General features: G+C 35.1%; 2 protein-coding genes across 4 annotated transcripts in view; both read left to right on the top strand.

Annotated features, from left to right (window-relative positions):
* Positions 1-4188, top strand: part of LOC111052700 (moesin/ezrin/radixin homolog 1) — a 64687-nt gene extending 60499 nt beyond the window's left edge. For all 3 annotated transcript variants that reach the window (XM_022339449.2, XM_022339451.2, XM_022339450.2), the window contains 2 exons: positions 1188-1415; positions 2836-4188. In XM_022339449.2, coding sequence (XP_022195141.1) covers positions 1188-1415; positions 2836-3000 — 393 coding nt within the window. In that variant the 3' untranslated portion in view covers positions 3001-4188. The remainder of the gene's footprint in view (positions 1-1187; positions 1416-2835) is intronic.
* A 2373-nt stretch (positions 4189-6561) lies between these two features.
* Positions 6562-18491, top strand: part of LOC111052698 (mitogen-activated protein kinase kinase kinase 4) — a 46560-nt gene continuing 34630 nt past the window's right edge. Inside the window, exons 1-4 of the mRNA XM_039420513.1 lie at positions 6562-6859; positions 11571-11723; positions 14205-14290; positions 17342-17526. Coding sequence (XP_039276447.1) covers positions 6798-6859; positions 11571-11723; positions 14205-14290; positions 17342-17526 — 486 coding nt within the window. The 5' untranslated portion in view covers positions 6562-6797. The remainder of the gene's footprint in view (positions 6860-11570; positions 11724-14204; positions 14291-17341; positions 17527-18491) is intronic.

The raw sequence follows: 18491 nt of genomic DNA on the forward strand, positions 1-18491 counted from the left end.
TCCTAAACTGATGATTTATTACTTTTGAAGAAATATCTTCCTTTTCAATTTATTGAATTACAAAATTCAAATGTTCTCTCTCTCTCGTATTATACATTATACATCCCTCTGATATTGAAATATACCAACTTCCAAAGATTGCTGAGCCCTGGAGAATGGACACTTATTGGATATTGGAACTAATTTTGAAGTACTTTCAGTCATTTTTCTCAGTATTTTGGCCAATTTAGGCCACGAAGCATGAAAATGAAAACCAACTCGCTATTCTTATACAGGTTAGAGAAAAATTGATCCTAGACTTCACACTTTTCTGTAACCTTCATTCTTTTTTTGTAACTTAGATTAGTTAGTTTCATCTGGAATTCATTGCTACCATTCTTCTACTCATTGAATATTACGAATATAATAATAATATTGAAAGAAGTATTATATTCTCAAGTTTAAAATTTAATAATCATTCATTGATAACCTCTTGTTATAAATGATGAATTAAACCTTAATGAATTAATATATTTATTTACTTATACCGACACTTATCTTAATTTAAAAAAAATTGGGTTTCTCGATGTTCCATTCGATATTGTACACTGTGAATTGAAATGTTTTTGAGAAATCTTAATTCGGGTCTTTCTTCTTTTGTAAATGTCAGCTATTTGAAAGTTAAAAACTTGTACGGTTTTGGTGTTTTGGTGTTATTAGTGATTCATAGTTCAGTTCTTGGTCAGCTCAACTCTATCCGTCCTATCTCCCAATGTTAAATCCAAGATACGAATCTGTCCCGTTCACATCAGCGTAGCGTAGCTAAGTGCGTAAAGACGTTGAGATACAAATATAAGCATAGCATCAGCTGATGAAAAGTGAAATCCGCGTGTTTGTGGCGCGTAAGACTGTACACAGCTTAATATGTACACAAGAGTCAACTCTAATTTTTGCTGTTTCTCCTTTCCATGAATGGACCACAGATTTGGAACGTATTTGCGCGTAAGCTTGTCCCTGTTTTACTTTCCATGAAATTTCAATAGTGGTATTCATGAAAACGTGTTGTATTCAGCATAATTTAAGCTGAGGAGCTTACGATACCAAGTTAGCAAATAAAAGTTTAGCTAGTTAAGACACGTTAATACCCCTTCTATCTCTTGTGCTTAATAAATGAAACCTTTTTGACTTTTGAATTATTGTGGTTACAGGAGGAAGTGGAAGCAGCGAGACAGAAGCAGGCGGAGGCGAACGCCCTCCTGCAGACGCAGATCACCCCCCAGCACCACCACGTCGAGGAGAACGAGCATGATGAGAACGACGAGCTGGTCAACGGAGACGTGTCACGTGACCTCATCACCGACGAACACATTGTCGACCCGGTCGAGGAGAGACGCACTCTCGCCGAGAAGAACGAGCGTCTGCACGATCAACTCAAGGTGACAACAAATGATGTTATAATTAAAAGCTGTGTATTCCAAAACCTCCATTTGTTGTTATTGGAATTAGAAAAGGGTAACGTATAGGCGACTAGTTATAACATGAACCTTCGACTCCCACCACATGAGAATCAACTGTTATTTTTTGGGTGGGGGTAAGAGTTTTGGTGAGTTTGTTCTCAGTAGCCGGTAACCTCACTTCGATCATTCTCCACACTGGCCTTATGAATGCAGAGTGAGAGAGGAAGATGTGTGAGAGACATTCCCACCCCCTCAGAAAGAGGCTACCACGCCAGCCAATCTTTCACCGCCGTTTGAGGGGTTGAGACTCATGTTATATCTCGTCGCCTCTACTTCGATTGAGTGGGTTTATCACTAGTTCAATCAATCAATATTGAAGGTGACTAGCTTAAAATAAAAGCTGTGTGTTTGAAGAAACCTCCGTATACTTATTACTCGAGTTGAGAATGGGTAATGTAGTTCGATATCGAGTGGGATTTCGCTGGTTTTATCAACCAGTGGTCTCAGGTTCCTGGTCCTACGTCTCATTAAAATATCTTTCTTGGGTCTATTTCATGTTTCGGATTGACAGCATAGGCTCGTCCGTTTTACAGTGAGTAGAAAAGACAGTGTGACCAATCTTTTCTTGACTTGTCTCGAATCTTGTCTTAATCAATCTTGTATTGACTCGAGTCTTGCCTCCAAGTGATTTTTGACTCACTCTGTATTGGCTGATCGCTTTGACGGCTGTTCTGTTTGCTGATTTCAATCCATAAGTTGTTTCACATAAGTATCAATGTGTCAGTGCAAGTGATATTCGATTTCCATTGAATAATTATTTCACAACTGAATTCTTAATCTGGATAATCTACTGTATGAACCGTAGCATTCCTGTTAGCGCGTATTCTTTGAATAATAGAAATAGCATTGCCGGTTTATATTCAGTGGCAGATCCAGGTTTTGAGGGCTTTGGTGAGGCCTAAGATTTTTAGTCTCACAAATGGGTTCTTGATCAGTTGTTGGGATTGACAGAATGTTTTCTGTACGTCTTCTAGACTAGAAGCTTGTTTATAAAACTCAGACAATCTCTAATAATACTCCCCATCATTCTTATGTCAACTGGTTGTACAAATTATTGGTTAAATTATTAAACAATGATATATTATTATTATCAAACGAAAATCCCAATTAAATGCTGCAAATCACCCCGAAGACTTCTGCGACTGCAAATATTGACAACAGGGTAAACAGCTAGATGGAAATTCAGCTAGATGAGCGAAAATTATTTGTCAGCCCGGGCATTTATTAAACATTATTTCCTTATAAATTACTGAGCATTAATTATGAATATTAAATTATATACTAATATCAATTCAACAGCCTACAACTCTTCAATAACAGCTATTAATTTTGTTTGCAGATGCTGAAGCAAGACTTGGCCCAATCGCGTGATGAAACCAAGGAAACAGCCATGGATAAGATCCACAGAGAGAACGTGCGTCAAGGCCGTGACAAATACAAAACTCTACGGGAAATTCGCAAAGGCAACACCAAGCGACGAGTTGATCAGTTCGAAAATATGTAAACATGCAATTCACGTGAAGTTCTTCTTGTACAATCCCATATTGTGCCACTGCCTTTCACAAGTAGGCTAAACTGTTGGTAAAGGCAGAAACTTTGACTAGTTGAATTTAGATACACATTTGTGTTGGATAAGCAATCATGATACTTTCATAGTTTTAAGTGCAAGCCTCAGTGCAATAGCCTAAATATATGATTTCGATCGAAAGGTTTACCCAGTGCCTCCAAAATGAAAATCTTTTTCGTATTCGCATTCTATGGGATTGTTTCAAATGCATTGTTTTTCAACAATAAAACAACTAGCAATATTATTCCAATGTTTCTGGCATACTTATTTGTGAAATTAACTTTGCAAAGTATGGTATGTTGTGATGGAATGTAGAAGTGGTGCCCTTATGCTTCCAAGTCTGGTGGAGAAAAACATTTTCGTCATGTGAAATGTTATCTCATAGAAATATAATATAATCAATTATTATTATTAAAACACTGTGCTTGACAAATCAGGCTTGAAAAAATGATAATAAGGGGGCATTTAAATATTTATGTTTTCTCCAACAGACTTATTGGCCTCAGTTGAATATATTGAGACTGCCATGTGTAGAGGGGAATAATAGTTACAAATTTATTTTATTTTAATATACACGGTATATTTATATGTTTAAAATTCTCAGTCTTATGTTATTTGAGAGTGTTTGGTTTCATATGAATAAATTTTATGAATCAGTATTCATATTTTGCATTTAGATGGAACATCATTAGATGTATTATTTCAATAGTTGTTGTCTCTGTCTCATTCACTATTTTAAAATAATTTCTCCATTTTTGTTCTCGAAACCATCATGATTGAGTGTGGTTTCTACATTCCTGGGAGACGCGATGGTTGTGTTTAGTTGTTGGTTGGGTGGGTGGGATGTATGTAGAGGGGGGGAGGGGCAAGTTGTTCGTTACGCCCCAACGGAGCTTCCAGCTGTTGAGTCACGTTTATTGTTACTTTGTATGGCTCAAACAGTGCTGATCACTTTACTTTAAGAGTAATCTATTATATTTATATATAAATTAGGATTAATCATGATTCATTTCATTTCAGTTCTGAGTACTTCTACTTGGTTCCGTTTGCTTGCTGTATTATTGACAGTATAGCTTTAAACATATCTCAATTGAAAGAAAAATGTGGCCTTCAACAGTAAGTTATGAAAATTCCCCTTACAAGACTGGGAAAAACTTGTAGAGTAGCCTTTGTAAAGTAGAGAATGGACTTAGAATAGTTACTGCATCTCTTAATAAATCTCCAAGCGTTAACATCCTAAGAGAAAACTTTCCAATGTAAATTATTATGAACAACCAATTGTGTATTTGGCATATAATGAATTGATTTTATTAGGAAGGTTGATAGGGAGGTATATGATTATTCTTTTCAAAATTCTGCAGCAATAACTTTTTATTTCTCAATCACTATCCACGAATGCCTTAAAAGTTCCTTAATCGAAAATGTACATTATACTATTTGTAACATTGCTAAATTTGAAATGTAGTTTTTTACTCCAGCCTGTATCCTATACCTATGTAAAAAGCACTTTACAGTTGAGAGAATATTCTTATATTTTTTTGCAGAATTCAGTATGCATATACATTAGTGGCATTGCTTTTAAACGCATTGAAAATTGGTGAAATATTTTATTTAATATCTATTATATATTTTATTATATGTTGTATTCTTAATCTATGTCCTTTTTTAATTTGAATAGAATTGAAAGTACTTAAACATGAATTGAAGTCTCGTTAATACCATTTTCACTACATTTGAAATGATTTATGTTTTAAAATGTCTCCTCTTAACCTCAATTATTATCATTTTGATACTTCAATACTCCAAAAATATTCGTGTTATCATCCATAACAATCTTAGATTTAACAAATGAACAATGGTATTAGGACAAGTTTAATGACAACTAGAAACTACAAAACAAATTATTCTCATATTTATATTGTAGATTTTTCTGTGTGGCGAAAAATAACGTTCTCACCATGGGCAAAAATGTTTTTCCGGCTCTCAATCTTTTCTAGTCCTCGGCCTACGGCCTCGGACTTGAAAACCGATTTCGAGCCGGAAAAGTCTCATTTTCGACCCTAGGTGCGAAATATACTATTGTGGGCTCCGGTCCGGTTTATATAGGAGGTCCAGATTGAAAACCATACGGTAGGTACTTGGATAATTATATTCCACAATAGAAAGGATATCATTTTTTTTCTAACTGAGGTCAACGTTATATCTGGAAAAGATAGGACATCAGCGTTGCCAATTATCTGCGCTACTCCTTTCTATAGTAGATTGCTTACTCCAGTATATAAGATGTAATTATCTTATCATTCTTGTTAGTAATAACCAATCATATTTCAATTATCAAGAAAATAATATTACCGTATACTTTCCAATGATCTAATAATACATTTTCATAATTGAGGTTAAATATTTTGGCAATTATTATATTTCTACATTATCCAAAAAAAGAAAAACAAAATCTGGCAACATAGCGGAGCTATAATAGAAAAGGATAGTGCTATCATTTAGGCCCGCCGCAAAGTAGACCCGATAATCCACGAAAAGCAACCCACGCTGTGGGATGTTTTGTTAACCAGTGCTAGACTTCTCTAGACATCTGTATAATGATAATCCACTTGTCAGCTGATTGATTATGAATAATTCTATAGCAATGGTTTACAAAACATCCCACGGCGTGCATGATCAGACACGTTTAGTCACAATACTTCACATAGTTGCTTATGAAGACATGTCTAATTGCAATGACTAATCAGTGTGAGTTGCGTCATAAACAACAATGTAAAGTATTGTGACTAAACATGTCTGATCATGTTTTGTCTTGACTAACTGGTGTGCGCCTAGCCTTAGTCCAGACTATAACGTGGACCTGGATTTGAGGTATAACAAACTGATCATTATTAACAAGAATATTTCAATATTGTATTTTTATACCATTTTATTAAAAAATAATTTGCTCTATACATAGGCCCGGCTGTACAAAAGGCTGGTAAATTTTAATCATGATTAAATGTCACGAGAACCAATCAGAGAAGGCTTTTTTGAAAAGAAGTTCTCACTGATCGGCTCTTGTAGCATTTAATTTGATCACGGTTAAATGTAACCGACTCTTGTGCAACCGGGCCCATGTATGGAGCGAATTATTTTTTTTTAGTTGTATATCCTATCATTTCCACCGATTTTACAACATGAATCTCACTATAGCTCTGATCGAAGTTCCTTCTAGCTATTCTCCAAATCTCAATATTTTTTTCGTAGCTCTCGGGGTAGTTGATAGCAAATAGAATTTTCATTTTTATTCATTAAAAAAATAGATTTTATATTCACGAATTACTATTTTCAAATAAAGGATGTTTGGCAATTCTCTATCCAAGCAATTTCGACTTTTTGAAAAGTATTCCACATTGTCATCGTCCCATTCTCACCATCTTCTCTACTGTCGATGGAAGTGAATCAACAGTGATAAAATCGATAGTCAAGTCGTTTTGTCGTCTGGTATGTGTTTGCTTTTGATATCGTCATCCCGTCTTCCGTCACTCATGCATGTATCTCCTATTCCTAGATTTGATAAATTTATTTAAGAGAAAGGGAATTGGAGATCTTGATTCTTGATAATAAATGTGATGTTAGTGCAGAATAAACTAAAATTGATATCAGTGTTTCTGCCTGACAGCTCTTATTATAATAGTTGATCTTGTAATGAGTCTTTGCTTGAAACCTTCTTGAGTTTTAACAAACTAATTATGTCTGACTGGAAAAAAAGGTTGGGAATTGAGATTAATTACAGCTCCGATGATGATGAAAGGTAAGTTACAGTAGTTTGTTTTTGTCTATTGCTATGTTTGAAGCCGGCATTTACTCAGATTATGCTATCTAACTTACATAGATGTGAGAATTTTTTTTGAAAAGCTCGCACCAGATACAATGATGTAACAAACTTACCTACCGTATTGAAAACAGGAAAATTCAGTATCATACAACCTATTAAAGTTACACTACTTGTTAAACAATTCATTGTTTTCTTTGATATGATTTTAACAATTTGGGCATATTTGCCATTGTAAAATTGATATTGTATTGTATGAATATATAACCAGCCTAATATTTTTGTTTAACTAGACTAATAAATTATTGTTGGTCAAAAACAATATTAAATAAATTCGATTTGTATTGTAACTTAAAATTCTTGTAAAGAAAATAAAAAAGGTATAGTAGTACCTTTGTTATACAAATAAATTCAATTAACCTAAGAACATTATTGTCGTTTTAAATAGTTTCTTCATTTAAAATTATATGGAAACCAGTAGTCTATATAGACTGGTTGCTAGTTTTATTCCTCATTCAATTTATTTGCTATGACTATATTCTGCTCTAATTAGCCAATATTAATCAATCAAGTATCAATGTCACTATTTATAGTTTATTTGTTTAACCACCTGTTACATTGGCTTAGATAGCAGTGTAATCCATTGTAAGGTTAGGTTTGTAACTTGAGTAGATTGTACCAGGGACAAAAATAATCTAGATTAAACCGGTATGCTTACTCTGTGATTGTATGAAGGCCAATTTTCTTCTACAGTACTGATACCAAACTGCTTGGAAAAAAATATTGATTCAAACTTATAATATTTAATTTTTAATTTGAATCCAAAATGATAATTTCCAACAAAAAGAACTTAGTCTAGTGTTAAAAAACTGAACAACCTAAATCAAGCCTATTAAATGTTTTGTTAAAGTTAGTAATCGGCACTTTGCCTGCACTTTAGTATGTGGGCTGCATTGAGACCTACATAATTATATCGATAGAGGAGTTCAAGATGAATACTTAAAAATTGACTACAATGTCATACATGGTTAAACTCGTCTTGTCCTAGGCCTAATAAGTTTTCTTAATTTGAAATTATATAAAATAAAAACGCAGAAAGTGAAAATGTTAACTTTTATTGATAAAACTTAAATATAACCCAATATATAACCTATAAACTTGAGTGTAAATAGGAAATGACACTCAGTAATTCAGTAATCTTCATCCATGAATAAATGAATAAATGATCTTTATTACCTTGTAAGCTATAAGTAGCAATTGGTTCGTCAGAAAAACAAGCACACAAAACATATATATCAACAACAGGAGAAATTGATAAAGCTTATTAAATTAATGAGCAAATTAAGTCTTAGGTGCAAAAAACACAATTTCACATGAAGAAAAACAGTATCCCATAAAGTTCATGTATAAAATTCTTTGATGGTAACATCCGGAATATTGAAAAACTCTCTTATTGAATACAGAGGGGTTTTCACGAGGAATGCATGGGTGCATTTGTTAAACTGCCGTGTTGTAAGAGTCCTCGCTGATGCTGGCAGCCGGTTGAAAAGCCTCATGCTGAGGCTACCTGGGCTATTTTGTATCCTACTCAGCCTTGTGAAAGGCAGGTTGAGTTGGCTTCTGCCTCTTGTGTTGTGGTCATAAAAGTCACTCCTCAGACTCAAACATTCCAGGGTGCCCTTGATTTGTTTAAGGGATATGAAGATGTAAAGGCAGATGACAGTCATGACCGATTCTGCACAAAAAAGTGGGCGACAATGATCAATTATGCCAGAGCCTGTGATGATCCTGATGGCCCTCTTCTGCAGTAGGAGAACTCTATCAATGCCGCTGGCTGCACCCCAGTGTTCCAATCCATACATCACTATTCCTTGGAAGAATGAGATATATGAGTCCTCACATAGCTTTTAGGTACACACAGCATCAGCTGCCTAAGTAGGTAGATTACTCTGGAGAGCTTTGTACACATGTAGTCAATATGAGGGTTCCATGTCAACTTTGAATCCAGATGAAAACCCAGAAGTCCAACACTCCTTGCCTGATCTGTGACATTTCTCAAGCCAAATATTATCCGTTGAGTCTTTTCCTCATTTAGTTTGAGATAGTTGGACTCAAACCAAGCTGAGACGGCACTCAGAGACTGACCCATCTCTACGTTCAGATTGTCCACTGATTTATTGACATCATACAATGTGGTGTCATCTGCATATGCAACCAACCTGTTACCCAACACTGATGGAAGATCATTCATCATGATAATGAAAAGTAGGGGGCCCAATATGGATCCTTGGGGAACCCCATGAAGAATCGCTTCCAATCCAGATAACCTTCCATTCACCTGAACTGCCTGGCTACGATCCGACAGATAAGACTTGATGAGCTTCAATGTCCCCTCTGTGACTCCATAATAATCCAGCTTGAACAGAAGAGTTTGGTGGTCGACAGTGTCGAAAGCACGGCTCAGATCACACAATGTCAATCCGGTGAAAACATGGCTCTCAAAACCCTCTAGAATGGTGCTTATCAGCCTTCCAACTGCCTGGGCTGTAGTTCTGCCAACTCTAAAACCAAACTGAGCATCTACAAACAAACCAGTGCTCTCGAAGTACCAGCATAACTGCTTCTTAATGATGGATTCTAGAATTTTTGAGAAGACTGGCAGGATAGAGATAGGCCTAAAATTACCAGGCATATCGAATGATCCCTTCTTATGCACTGGAATGGTCTTAGCGATCTTCAGAACAGTAGGGAAGACACCCTCTGTGATGCATGCATTCAGGCAGGAGGTCAGGGGTATAAGGATTTGCATAATGACACTCTTGATCAGATTAACTGACATGCCAAAAAAGTCTCTACTATTTGAACTCTTCAATTCACCTACAATTTCCAACACCTCCTCACATGAAACTGGTCGAAGTGAGAAAGCTGCCTCAGGCTTGGGCACAGCATTCAGAAACTGCAGGGCTGATACTTCTGGAGTGCCTATAGAATCACGAACTGCCTTAACTGAGTCCACAAAGTAGGAGTTGAAAACGTCTGGCTTGATCCTCGTGGTTCTTCCTGGAGTCCCTATTTCTCTTCTTATGACTCTCCATGCAGCTGAGCACTTATTTTGTGAAGAGTTTATATGCTGTGCATTTGCATTTTGTTTAGCTCTTAGAAGTTCTTCTTTGTAATCTTTCTTGAGCATTAAGTACATTTGCTTGGCATCATTTGTCTTGAGATTTCTGTACCGATCATAGGCCACAATGACCCAGTTCTTGAGTACAACCAATTCTTGGTTCATCCAGCAGGGCTTATTTCTATGGTTGGGTTTTTGATCTCGTTTTTGTATTTTGACAGGGAAAACGTTGTCGAAGAGATACTTAAATCGACTGAAGAATTTGTTGAAATTTTCCTCTGCAGGGCCAGGTGTTACTATTTCATTCCAGTTCACCAGTGACAGGAGGTGTGAGAAGTGGTTCAACTGACTCTTAGCTATTGGGCGCACCATAATTTCCTCAGGAGGATCATTCACAAAAAGATCAGAGCTCCTTTCATCCACAGAGAAACAGATAGATTCATGGTCACTCAAAGCATAACTCATCACTGCCACTCTGTACAAACACTGTGGCAAGTTCGTTACCACATTATCTAGACAGGCTTCCTTTCTTGTGGGTTGTCTCACAGTGCAGTACAAATTCAGGGACCTCATCAGATTAACAAAAGTGCAGTATTTGTGGATGCAACATCAAGAAAATTGAAATTAAAGTCACCACCTATAACAATATGATGATTTGGCATTTTCTTCACTAGTTGGAGAATAACCTGTTCCAGATGTTCTATGAAATAATTTGGGTCACCATTGGGTGAACGGTACACATTTACAATTATTATCTTGGGCTCCAACAATGTAATACAAGCAAACTCAAAATCAAGCTCCTTACAATGGTGATAGATATTCAAATCTACATTTCTTGCTTTATTTTGGCCAAGTACATCCTTGGATACAAAGATTGCTACTCCTCCATGTATATGGGTGATTCGACTGAATGAACTAACCAGTAAATAGTCATCAAAATTCTCAAAGACCTTCTCCTCCTGCTCACGGTAATACACGGGCATCATATTGAAGATCTTGAGAGCTCGGACAGGGAAGCTATTATGTGATCGAGTCAGTCTGGCATGAGGCAAATATCATTTCCCCCTCCATGTGTTGTGGCTGTGTACATGTCCTCTCTGTTGAAAGGTATGTTGGCTCCTCAACAGTAACAGCGAACTGAACAGCTGAAACACTCAGCGGTACTGACTGTAGACCGTTATAATTTTCAGTCTCCTAAAGATTGGCATACAGTGTTCCAGCCGATGAGACGAGGTGACGGTCTGGAGAACCTTCTTTTGTAGGAGCAGGATTTTTCTGCAGCCGCCTGCATGACCCCAAAGCTCAATATCATAATTATATGGCTGAGGAAGAGGCCATGGTATGCCTCATTGGGTAATATGGCAAAGTAAACATCCAAGAGGATCTCTCTGCCGATAAAAGCCTTATGAATAAATAAATTATGCTGTATTCCGCGGTCCATATTCATATACATGACTTCTAGAAAACACTGCAGTCACTCTTGTTGAAATTCGTAGGCTCTTTCTATGAATAATCATATTTTCCAGCAAAGTTTTTCAGAGTTATTGACAAGAAGATTTTTGTTTACAGAAACCAAAATGGAGAAAATAGTCCCACTTATGCGGAAGAACAAGAGTATTTGGACTCTGTCTGGGACTATGATCATAAATATGGAAGCACACCTCCACGAACACGGATGACCAGGAGAAACCGAAGTAGGAGAGAGAAAGAACAACTTCTCATGTAAGGAAAACTTGGTTTTTATTATTTTTAATGTAGATTACAGTAGAACCTCGCTAATCCGACACAACTCGCGTAGAGTAACCGTGCACTAACATTATATAGTTGTGCTATGTCAGGGCAGTACTGGTCTTGGTCTAGTCGTACTAGTATGCGCTCAAAATTGAGCGGGTCATTCACTACCCAATATTTTGTCCGACTCGAGGTCAATCAATTCGACGTCGGACCATGAATGGGGTTATTCTAGGCTGGGCTAATGCTGCCGGACAAGTCTAGTGAACCACCCGACAATTTGGTTCAACTACGTTGGGCCACCACGTTGGATCTTTCACCACTCACGCTCCGGCTGGTCAGTCCAAAATCTCCACTCACGTTCCAAATTGAACCTGACTAGGATGTTTACATTGAGGTCGAACAAGTCAGGTGAAGAATGGTAGGTTTGTGTTTCTTCAATGGTTCCAAACTTTCTTGAATAACTCAATATTATTCATTACAATTGGTAATTGAGTGGAATATTTCTAATAAATTTATTAATTCAAGCCATCTAAATTCAAAATTTATAGTTTTCATGTTTAATTTGGACTAAAATTTTATAAAAATTGTAGACGGGAAATTCTAACCTTATCTTGGACTTTGTTATCTATAAATTTGGAGGAAAATAGCACAAGGACTACCTTATTATTTTATCAACCAATGTTATTACATTAGTGTCATTTGCATTGTAAATAAATAAATTTAAATTCTCCAGACTCGTTTGGCAGCATTCGCCCCGCCCCCAACAACCCCATTCACGGTCCGACGTCGAATTAATGGACCTCAAGTTGGACAAAATATCTAATAGTGAATGGCCCGCTTCACCTGACTTGTCCGACCTCGCAAGGTCAGCCGCCTAGTCAGGTTGGATTTGAAACGTGAGAGGGGATTTTTGACTAACCAGCCGGTGCGTGAGTGGTGAAAGATCCAACGTAATGGCCCACGCTCCGGCTGGTTAGTCAAAAATCGTATAGTGAATATTGTCGTATAGTGAATTCCTCTAAACCTGGTCTCCGGCAAGGCTACCTTATCACTTGCTCCGACCTCATATCGAATTCAGTGATTGTTCAACTATTTCAATAATTATTCAGGCACTACTATGGTTCCTATAGTAAGCAGCAGGTTATCAAACTTTTACAATACTGGATAATATATTTGTGTTTGAAATGCAATTCTAGTATTTATTACGATACGATACAAATTACACTCATGTAATAACATTGGTAGATAAAATAATAAGCTAATCCTTGTGCAATTTTATTCCAAATTTAGGTGATTACACAGTCTTAGTATGTTTCTATTCTCTATGTTATTGAAAGAGTACTTCCGATTCCGATAATCTGTCGTTTTTCCTTATCTAACATGTTCCTGGTTCTGTAGGATACGGATTATGGATTATTTTTAGTTCTTCTGTATTACATGATACCAAAACAATATGCCCATAATTAACCGTACTGTGAAACTCTTGCTGAGTTCGGTACAACAGTCGTATTTTACATCTTCATGTGACAGCTAACATGTTATAAATAGATGAAATGCCTTTTGAGGAGTCTAGTGAAGTTATATTTTTGTTCTATAATAAATCTTCCAGTTAATGAATGAATAATCGGTCTGATTGTCGATGAAAATGTACATCTCAAAATAGGTAAACTCTCGATGAAAATCTCAAAATAGTAAAACTCACCAAGCGTTGAAAACTAAAGAATTCAAGCAATGTAATAATTATTCTTATTCATTTGTGAATACAATAATTACTGATCATATGAATATGATTGGGTCAGAACAACAGGCTTAGCCCAAAACTATTCTATTCACAAATTTTGGAATTCATCTCTCATTTTTGATCAAGTAAATCTCGTTATGATTTAGATGATCTCTTATTCCTATTTGTTTGTTATCCAATAAATAATTGGAAATTATATGATGAAGATTTCTTGGACGTTTTGAATTTATGTAATTTTAGATGTTCAATTACAAGCCGATCACTTATGATTACTAAGCCGTATCTTGTTGATTAATTAGTCTGAAAAAATAGTTTCTTTGACTTAACATTCTATACACATTAGTCTATTATACACATTGATTAGTCTAGTGGTGAGAATGTCATACTAATTTTGACTAATAAATGCGAGGATAATTTTCTATTCTGTAATAGTTCTTTGTAATGAATTTTATTTTACTACTCGTAATGATCATAGTATTGTACTATGAGTTATACTAGTTGATCTTTGTAGCTCTACTACTTAGTTGGATAATGTTGATTCAACTAGTTAACGTTACTATCTGGATAATGCTAATGAAACTAGCAATAACGTTACTAGTTGAATAATGTTGATTATAACGTCATTAGTTGGATATGTTGATTAACTAGTTATGACCTTATGACTGTATCAGTTTAATAATGTTGATACCTTATACTACTATAATTTTTATTTTCATGTCATTTTGCAGAGGTAAATCAGCGCAACGCTCTTCCTCTGTCAGACAGCCAACATTTACTGATGATTGCATAGACGCAATTTGTGAATCTGATGAGGGTGAGTGCCTTTTCTTCAATAAATATCTCAATAATGATAAATTTGAACAATAGTCCTGACGAATATCATTCTACTTTTTTGATTTACCTTCACCACCAATAAATATTACACTTGTGAAAATAATTTCAATTTTCTTCTAGTAGAATACTTTTAGATGTATAACCTGGAGTATAGGCTACACGAGTTAATTCATGAAAGTTTTGTAATGATATTCGATCTATCTAAGATTCCATAATGCATTCATTATAATTCAATATTCTTATCACAATCATATTTTCAAAGTTGAACTATGGATCATATTAATTAGTGTTATGTAGGCCTACTTTACATCAGTGTCTATGTTCGCTGATTCCACATATTTTCATGTTATCATTGTGAATATGTGTACATATTATTTAGAATATATCAATACATAGTATTGAAAAAATGCAGTTTATTTAATGGAGTAAAGTTGATTTGACTTGTTTTGACTTGATTGTCAATATTGTCCAGTAAGGCTATTGCATTAGTGATGAATTGGATTGTGTTGAATGATTTAGGGTGATGTCACAACAGGCAGAAATCTGCAGGACACAATTGAACCAAAAAATCTACTTAGCATAAACAAAATGTGGGGAAGCGTCTGATGTGACATGGTCTCATCTATTCTAAAGATACTACATGAGATACTAAGATACTGCTAAGATACTATCTAAAGATACCACTACTCTCATCTACTGCTAAAGCCTTCAACTCGGTCGGAGCGGTCATTATGTCCGTTCGTGTCTGGCTTGGTGTGACATCACCTCTAATTTTTGTAGGTCCTAAAAGATTTTCCTTGCTTCCACCATTGTTAAAAATCGCAGTATTTTATTTCTAAAGATGAAACTAGTGGTATATTTTCAAGGTGATAATGGACTCGCCGTTTGTTGAAATCTCGTTGATACAGAAATAATAACATGCTAAATTGATGGATATGATATGTTTATACGGTTATAAGACATCAAATATTTTTAATTTTTTATTTACCGCTACGTTTATTTATATGTCGGTTGGAAATGTTTTCCCATTCTTCTTATTTTGAATTATATCTTTGCTGAAGACTACTTTCCATTAGATTTTTATTGTTCTCAACTCTTTTTAAAGATATTGATTATCTTTTATTTGATTTTCACTTAATTGATATAAATTAGTTAATAATATATTAGGACAGTAATTATTTTGAATTTGAATACTCCAAAAAGATGATCAAATTTGAACTCGGTCTCCTCTTCTAAGCTAATCGTATTTTCACATCAGAAAAAATATCTTGTAAAAAGTATTTTCTGCCAAGTCCTACCTTTCTGAATTGTATTTTTGGATAATGAGCTAATTATAATGTAATACAGTAGGTATAGGTGTTGAGTTTAATCTAGTGTTTATTAATAGATTCATTCATCATTACAATAAGAGTATTGAATATGCTCAAAATATCCTCTCTGGTATGTAATTTACAGTTCTCTTGTATCACGAATAGCTGGAATTATGGAAATTAAAACTTCTGATCAATTATTCATTCAGCCCTTGCAATCAAGCAATGGTCTCCTATGCTAATTGTTCTTCCCACACTTTGAAAATCTATTTCTATTTCGGGTAGTCAAATATCGATGAAATTCCATTCATTCTCCCCAAATGAATGCCCTGGGTCATTCTACTCTTCATTGTGGTCGCAGAAGGCTTCACTTCTGCTGAATCTCTGTTCTTCAACTCCCACTCTGTATGTACATTAGTGCTAAGTCTTCTTATTTTTGTAGAAAATGACGATACTTTCCAACTGCAGGTAATTCTGTACTTGATGGTAATTTTGTAGGTAATTTTCAAACTATTTACAATCTTATTACTCCAAAGTGAGATTCACTTTATAAAGTCAGCACTTGATTAACAGGGGTAACATTGTATAGGTCCTTGTCTGTCATTGGTCAAAGCAGGTAGCTCTTTCATTCCCTACCTTCGCATCATTGCCAATTGGTTCAGAGACTACAAAGAAATATAATTAATTACCAGAATATTCAATATCAATTATGAAAATTCTTGATTAAATCGTGGAATTGTTCGGTCTAAATAAAACTCATTGATTGATGCACACACATAATAATATAATGTTTATTACTTGTTATGAAGATAAAATACATAGACTACAAATAAATAATACAATTAATTACCAGAATTTTTAACATCAATCATGAAAATTAATTATTAAATCATGGAATTGTTCGTTCTAAATAAAAATAATTGATTTGATTCACACATAATGCAATGTTTATTATTTGTTATAAAGATAAAATACACATCTTCAAATATAGACTCTAAAACACATTCTCAGTCTCATTAAAAAACCTAGTCAAGCCTCCTCCATCTTTCTACCTCTGCCGCCAACTACACAGTTGTGGCAACTTAACATAATTTATAACAGGAATGAAATATTTTCTTGGTGAATATAATATATTTGAGATATCATTATTAACAAGATGAACAACCAATTTAAGAACAGATATTGAATTGAATTTATTGTCAAAAATTACAAATACATATTTGTACAATAAATAATACATTTTTACATTATTAACTAATTAATACATTGTTGATGAACAATACATTTTTAACAATAGTATACAATACAAATAGATATTAAACGGGTATAACTTGAATCACAACTATATTCTATATTAAATCAATTCAAGATCAAATATACTTGGGTAACTTGAACCATAACTATATTCTATAGAAGGTGGTGGAAGAGGAATAGTGGCAACATTGAGTCTCTATCATTTCTAATGACTTTATAAGTTAACACAAATTATCGAACTATATAGATGCAGTAATTGAAAGTATAATTTTCATACTAGTTTATTCATTTTTAATCTATTGACATTTCATAATACACAAATCAAATACATGATCAAAAAAGGACCAACAGGCTCAGCCCAAAACTGTTCCCTTTCCGAATTTTGATAGAAGTTCGTCTAAAACTTAGTTCTAATTGAATGATTTCTAACGCAAAGTTCATGAAGTTTTTCTTTACTCTTGTTTCAGAAGAAAGTAATCAGTGTGAATCGAAACGAAGCTCGTACACCAGTAAACGAAGCATCAAAATGCTGCGTTGCTCAGAGAGAGATCTGAAGTTGGATTTGAGTGAGGCCAGGTCACGTCTCCCCTCCTCTGTTTCGCATCTACCCAGGGATGAACGCGTTGAAAGCCTGCCACAAATAGCTAAGAAGGTAGCTGCCTAGTTACTTTTTTTAAACTTGTGAAATTGGATGAAGAGATGCTAGAATATTGGTTTAGTATAAAACGAAAAAGGTAGCAAAGAAGGTGGGTTAGGTTAGGTTTAGGTTAGGTATAGGTTAGGCTAGGTATAGCAAAGAAGGTAGCTGCCTATTTATTTTTTCTATCTTGTAAAATGGTATGAAGAGATGCTAGAATATTGGTATATGATAAAAACAAAAATAGCTGTCTAAAACTAGTCAAGAAACATGTGAGGAACAATTATTTATCATTTAAAGTAACCAAAATAGCCGTCAAAAACTTAATTCAGTGATTGTTGGGAACAATTATTGACCGTTCATATTGTTTCTTCCCGATGAATATCTACTAATGTTAGAGGGGGTAGGTGGAGTATTATTGTTGAAAATAAATTGAATAGAGAGAGTGATAGATTGATTGACAAGCGACTGAGAATACTGCTTGTTTTTGCTAGAGACTAGGCTTTTGCTCTTATCTGGCTGGTAATTTGATGAGCGGCCTTTCTGTTTCTATCTATAGATATAGACTGGCGTAAATTGTATACTTGGTAGCCGGAGTTTTTGGTTATTTTGACAACGGAATGTTAGTAACTTTTGATTCCGAAACAGCTGATCTGAACTGACCTACGCCAACGATAACTACGGTAAACCGGCCGCGCCAATACTTAAATATACGCACCGGGTCACTTTCTCTTCGTATTAATTTACTTAATCGGAAAAGAATTTCAATTTTGCTTATCTTTGCGTGTGATTGTCTGCTACTATCCTTGGTCTTTTCCAACTCTTTCCTTCCACGGGCTTCCAAATTGTTTCCTGCCTTGAAGGCCCTCTTGGCGCTGTTAATCTCCTTTGACTCACTCTTCCTTTGACTCTTTTGATAAGCATAATCAAAATTCTATTGTTTTTCCTTGTATGCGAATTAGCTCTATACGATTGAAACA

The sequence above is a fragment of the Nilaparvata lugens genome, chromosome 2, assembly GCF_014356525.2.
Source record: "Nilaparvata lugens isolate BPH chromosome 2, ASM1435652v1, whole genome shotgun sequence".
Classification (NCBI taxonomy): domain Eukaryota; kingdom Metazoa; phylum Arthropoda; class Insecta; order Hemiptera; family Delphacidae; genus Nilaparvata; species Nilaparvata lugens.